The following is a 6000-nucleotide window of genomic DNA, read 5'->3' as shown; positions in this document are numbered from 1 at the left end:
GGGAATGAGTGACATGCAGCAGGGTGGGCACCGGCGGGAGATACGGGAGGGAGCAATGGATAGGAGGGGAGTTAGGAGAAAGGACGTTAAGGAAAGGGAGAAAGTGGAGAGAAGAAGGGGTGAGGGGAGAAGGGGGGGGGGGATCGCGGACTGCAAGGGCGCGGAAGGGGCGGAGGAGGAAGCAAGAGAAAGGGATGGGGGCGGCCGAGAGCCCCGTGGACCCGGCAGCGAACAGCGGCCGGGGGGGCGGAACCACGCGGTCCCCACCTGCGTGGGCGCCCACAGCCCCTAGGGGTGGACGCCGGGGGCTGGGAGGGAGCGACCGGGGAGGCGGGCTGGGCAGGGAGGCCGAGGGAGGGAGGGGACGGGACTGCGAGCGGGGAGGAGCCGGAGCTCGGCTGGGGCTGCGGGGGCGGCGGCGGGAGCGGCGGTGGCGCGGCGGCGGTCCGGTGGGCGGCGGCAGGTGGCCCGCGCGGCGGCGCCGCCGGGGGCGGGCGGGAAGGTGGCGCCTCGGGCGGGGGCCGGTCCCTGCACCAGGTGACCTGTTCCGGCCGGGATCCGGGCGGCCTCGCCACGCAGTGGCGCGGCGCGGGGCTTTGGTGGCCACGGCGGCGGCAGCAGCAGCAGCAGCCCCCTCCGCCCGCGCTCGGTCCCCGGGCCGCAACCATGGTCCCCCTGAGCGGCGGTGTTCCCCCGGGCCTCGGCGGTCGCCCTGCAGGCGCGCTGCTCCTTCTCTGCTACCTGGTGAGCGCTGGACCCTACTCGGGTCCTTCCTTTTGCCCGGGCCCTGGGGCAGGCGGGTGGGGTGGCCGCGGACCCCAGCCGCGGGAGGTGGGGACGACGGCGCGAGTTTTCTGTTTTCCTTGCCATTGCGCCCCGGGCGATCCCAGCAGCTGGGATAAGTACCCGGGTGCGTGGACTGGACTTGTCGGCTACTCTCACTGGAGTCAATTCCTCTTCCTTACGGCCTCGCTGAAGACCAGGGACGGGTTCCCCTAGAGTACCCTTCTTGTCCCCAGTGACACTGGACCCTCCCTACCATGCATTCGCCTCCAGCCCCTCGAAGCGTAGCTCCCCACCCATGCTCGGCTTTTCATTCACCTTCTTGAAGCTGCTTCCTTCTTGTGCCCAACTTCCTCTCCTCCTCTCCTGCCACCCACCCAGATCCTCCTTTGAGTTTTCACTGGGTCCTCCTGGCCCGGACTGTTCTGTGGCACCGCACCTCCGGTTTCCAGAGGCTCTTCAACTCCTTGGTCACTCCAGCCAAGTTGCGGATGCCAGAACGAAATCTACTTTGTACCACGCTTACCGCCAGAGTAGTGACTTTAGCTGCGTCTTGAACGTTGTCATTTCAGAGCTGCGTTTGGCTTATGCACGTCAGTTTGCGATTTGCACACCACTTACTTGCCTTCTGGTAGACCTACGAACTAGATGGCAGTAACCTATTTTAAATACCAGAGTAGTTGAGACCCCCCAGAGTATGGTGAGGAGATAACTTCTCAGTTCTTTGGATGACTTGCTTTCTTCCTGAGTTCTAGGCAATAGTACATTTACAGAAGGCTACACCCTTGCTGCCCAGCCTACCTTATGTTCCAGGATCCTGCGGAAAGCTCGGGTTATCTCACAGTATATTACTGTAAATAAATGAAAAGGGAAATGCTGAATCATGAAACTGATGTAATAGGAAATTCACAGAATGCTTAAAAAATGGGCAACGTCCTTGCCCAGAACCCTGTCCATGTGGTACTGCCAGGGTTGGGAGTCTGGTCTTCTAGGACGCTCAGCTGCTGAGGCAATGCTGACAGGAGCTGGAATTTGGGTTTGAAGAAATTTGACACCTAACCCAAGTTTGCTGTTGTTTTAAACACGCTTTATTTCTTGGCCGTTTCATTTCTTGAATCAAGACAGTGTAAAAATGCAAATTGTAACTGTGCCCCTCTCTCTACCTGTTGAACAATCCTTGCTTATGCTTGTAATTTTAGAATTTGCCAATACCAATTTTTGTGGTTGGGTTTACTTCCTATTTTTATAAGAAGTTGCCAGGTAATGGGAATGATTTTTTTTTGCCCGAGGGATGTTATTATTTAATATTTATGCCATAGGGTTACAGTACACAGACTCATAAATAAAGCTGCCATGACAAATGACAGGGTTTTCATTTAAACAGATGATCCTGCATACAGGGCACTGCTGGTTAGTGCAGAAACAGAATTTATGTAGTTGAGCAGTTCATGAAATATTTCCATGCAGGTAATCTGGAAAGTTCCATGTGAGATTCTCAAGGTCTTGGAGGGGGGCACTTCTTGACAGCTGATGAAATCAGAGTAACAAGTGTAAAACCTAATGGCTGATGTGGTACAGACAGAAGGTGGACCAAGTATAGAAGGTCTGTGTTCACCAAGGAGGGTTGGAGGAACAGATCCAAGAGGGGAAAGGATACCAGAGTCAACAGGAGGGAAGTGATGAGGTAGGGCTGTAAGCGTGCAGAGTAGAACACGGATGAATGACTTGGTAGTTGGTGAAGAGGCAGATATGAGAACATGATGGGGGCACATGTCGTTGTCCCTGCTTCCTTCTGGGGGGGGGCTTCTGATAGCCTACTAACAGGCTTGAGTGAGCAAGAGAGCCATGCATCACTAACTGAGAGGGGTTTGCCCACTCGAGTAAACTGAGGCAGCCTCCACCTTTTGTTCTGACTGCTGATGGTTGTGCTCTCAATGGTCTACCTGAGATGTTTGTGAAAGATGGAGTTTCTAGATCTTGGAGGAGCTTGGGGTGTGAACTGGGGAAAATGCAAATGTGCATGTGTACATACATACACACACACACAGAGAGAGAGAGAGAGAGAGAGAGAGAGAGAGAGAGAGAGAGAGGAAGAGAAGACCAGGAAACAATGAAGATGTGTTATTGTGTGGGTTCTCCTTGATCAAGGAATGCTTCCTGAAGGAGCTGACTGGTTGGGAGCTATAAGCAGGCAGGTGGAGCAGAATGTCTAGGCAGGAGCTACCGGTGAAGCCGTTCTACAGTTTAGAAGCCATAACAGCTTCCATTGTGCTAAGTCACATGTGGTCACTGTCTAGTATTAATCTCAGTAATACTCTTTGTGAGATAGGAGCTGTTAGGCTCTCCACGCTGATGAGAGAGCAGGCTCAGAGAGGTTAAGCAAGCCTCTGCAGGCCACACAGAACCTGAGATGAAGCTCATGTCGGCCTCCTCTCCAGAGCCCTCACTTTGACCTATGCTAGCCCATTGACTTCTGGATTTTTGCTTCTTATAGCCCATTCCCCTCTTGCATAAATGTATGGTCCCATTAGCAGAGCTCCAGTAATTAGAAGCTACTGTGCAACTGTCCAGGATGTGAGGTCATGTCTAAAATAACCTAAAATATACAAAGCAGGAAGGATAGGCTACAGAATAGAAGCAGGATGTTAAAGGAAGGGGGAAGTAAACCCAGAAACTATTTGCCATTGGTAAGGGTGAGGCAAAAACTGAAGTGCAGCATCTGAGTTTGTATCATTGTGTTCTCAGCAGAGGGTGACCAAGCAGTAGGGTGTACTACAATGCCAAATTGCTGAGGACTTGGGGGATTCCTTTCTATTTTATGTGGGCCTGCTCACAAGGCTGGGATGCAAGTAACTTTTTGGACATGCCCTTCCAGGGAGCTTGTCCCCTGGAGTCAGGGTTCTGAGGAAGGGCACCTCCCTTCTTCATCAGCTGGGACAAGATAACCTTCAGTACTAGCTCAAAGAAGTACTGTGACTGACGTCTGGATACTGCTGGAGCCTGAATAATTGTGGTGAGGTCTGAAAGATAAGTCACGGAGCCATGCCAGGCAGATTTCTGAAAAGATGATTCCTGGTTCCAGTGACTGCCAGAAAATCCTGAGGTCACCAAGGGTCAAGATGCAGAGCATCTCCAGGGAGAGTGAGGTCCTCCAAAGCAAAAGGTTGAATTGCTTCTGCTGAAGTCTCTGCTACAGAGATGTCCCCTCACACAGGACTCACTCTGCCCCACAGAACCTCTTGCTGTGTTCTTACACCATTAATGCCTCTCTTCCTCTTCTTGCCTTGCTAGAACAGGCCCTAGTCCTGCCCTTGACATTGGGGCTTCTAGAAGGCAATTCTGTGTCTCTGAACTCTAGTCTCGAATGAATAATATTTTTTCCTTAAGTGAGGAAATAAATCTCACTGTAGGCAATATTGATGTCAGCTGTATAGCTGAAGTATTCAGAGTGGGCATTTGAGCTTGTTAGACAACTAGGGACAAAGAAATAAGAGGACATTAGCAGCTCAGATATATGTAGAGATCGTTAGCAGACAGCGGCTATGATAGAGTCTTGTACCGGAACCCCTGTAAGTGCGTACATCCCATCCATTATCCATCTAGGAGTATTCATTATCCTTTCACACTGTGCAACACAGGATAGAAAAAGTTAAAGAAAAAAATGTGTTAGGGACCTTCAGTTACTCAGCTTGGGGAACTGTGATTACAGATATTTGGAATTCAGGAGTAATCTCCAAGTTTTGTATTTGCCAGTGACATCCCTGTTCGTCATGACCATTACTCTTGACTCTCCCATACTGTGGCCTCTGTCTTTTGCCTCCTGCTTTCCCTGGCTGCCAAGAGTGCAGGAGCCATAGGAAATGTGTATGAGAAGAAATAAAAGACCCAAGCAATTCTCTGAGATGATGGATAGACTGGAGCAAACCATAAATAGCCCAGAGTGAATTCAGTTACTCTGTCTATTGGCTTGTCCTGTCCCTCCAAGGGAGGAACTGAAGAAAGAGGTTGAGGAATTGCTGACGATGTTCTGCCTGGACAGCTCCTGCCTCCTGTCTTACCTGGAGAATGGCTTACTCATGTTGACATATACACCCAGGCCCATGTGTCTCCATGTGACAAACTATCTCATCCCCCAAGATTGACCAGAGGGAAGCTTGATCCATCCCACTTCTAAGATAAGATACTGAAGTCTCCAGTTCTCCTCACTGTAAGCCAAAGAGTGGAGACAGGAAGTCAAATGAGATGAGGGTATCATTTGGGGTGTTCCTGGAAGGCAAGAGACACAAGCTAGAAAGTGAGAAAAAAAAATTAATTGTCCTGCTAGAGTAGCCAGCACATAGTGTGCCTCAATGAAATAAAACCAAACCAAATCTTAAATGTCCTTGTAGGGTTTGAGTTAGAATGGAAGAACATGATAACGAGCACTGGGGGTTTCTTACACAAGTAGAAATATTGATCATTGTTGGAATGGTGCTTCTCTGGCTGGCTCTGTCTGGGAAGGGGCAGTGCTTGATGGGAAATGTCTCCCCAGACACATCTTGATGGTGAAGGCCATGTTGACATCATTGCCCATTCTGCATAATTGCATGCTTTGTGGACATCAAGAGAAGCTTTGCTTATTTAGTCAGCAGAAATTGGACAAAATAGGACTTTTAAGCCAATACAATTACTTTTTTGACCTATGGGAAGTTTGATCCAGCCAGTTTGGAAAGAAAGCATTCTAGAGCCAAGGTCTTCTTAGGTGATGGATGGAATGAGCGGGCAGGAACTAGAAAAACAGACACAATTATTGTTTGCATCTCTGACCAGCTCCCACACACTGGTAAGTGTAAATGAACTTCCTGTGGTGAGAGTGAATGATTTTAGATTTCCCAATCCCTGTTCGTTCCTTCAATACCTAGTGGACCATGTAAAGAAGAAAGCCAGTTTCCCAGCTCTGTGGAACAGGGCTATTTGAACAGAGTCACTCCTTATTGATTTGTTTAAAGGAATCAAATGCACTCATCCTAAAAGAAGTTTAGCCCATGTGGGTAGTTTTCTTTCTTTGCCCGGAAGATATATGGACTCATCTGTCCTTGATGCCCATGCTGAATCAATGAGTTCAGGTTTCTAACGTTGGGTCTTCTATCATGAACACACATTAACTGATCTATTTCATTTTCTAAAAATATTACAGTGCACAATTACAAAGGCAAAAGGGTTTGTGTTTTGTGCATG

At 49.8% G+C, this 6000-nt stretch overlaps 1 protein-coding gene across 1 annotated transcript in view; it reads left to right on the top strand.

Annotated features, from left to right (window-relative positions):
• Positions 1-538: 538 nt before the first annotated feature.
• The window catches only part of Sel1l3 (SEL1L family member 3), a 107571-nt gene continuing 102109 nt past the window's right edge, over positions 539-6000 (top strand). The window contains exon 1 of the mRNA XM_027386951.2: positions 539-744. Coding sequence (XP_027242752.1) covers positions 667-744 — 78 coding nt within the window. The 5' untranslated portion in view covers positions 539-666. The remainder of the gene's footprint in view (positions 745-6000) is intronic.

The sequence above is a fragment of the Cricetulus griseus genome, assembly GCF_003668045.3.
Source record: "Cricetulus griseus strain 17A/GY chromosome 1 unlocalized genomic scaffold, alternate assembly CriGri-PICRH-1.0 chr1_1, whole genome shotgun sequence".
Taxonomy (NCBI): Eukaryota; Metazoa; Chordata; class Mammalia; order Rodentia; family Cricetidae; genus Cricetulus; species Cricetulus griseus.
Note: the sequence above shows the minus strand (reverse complement) of the source record. Positions and strands in the feature narration are given on the sequence as shown.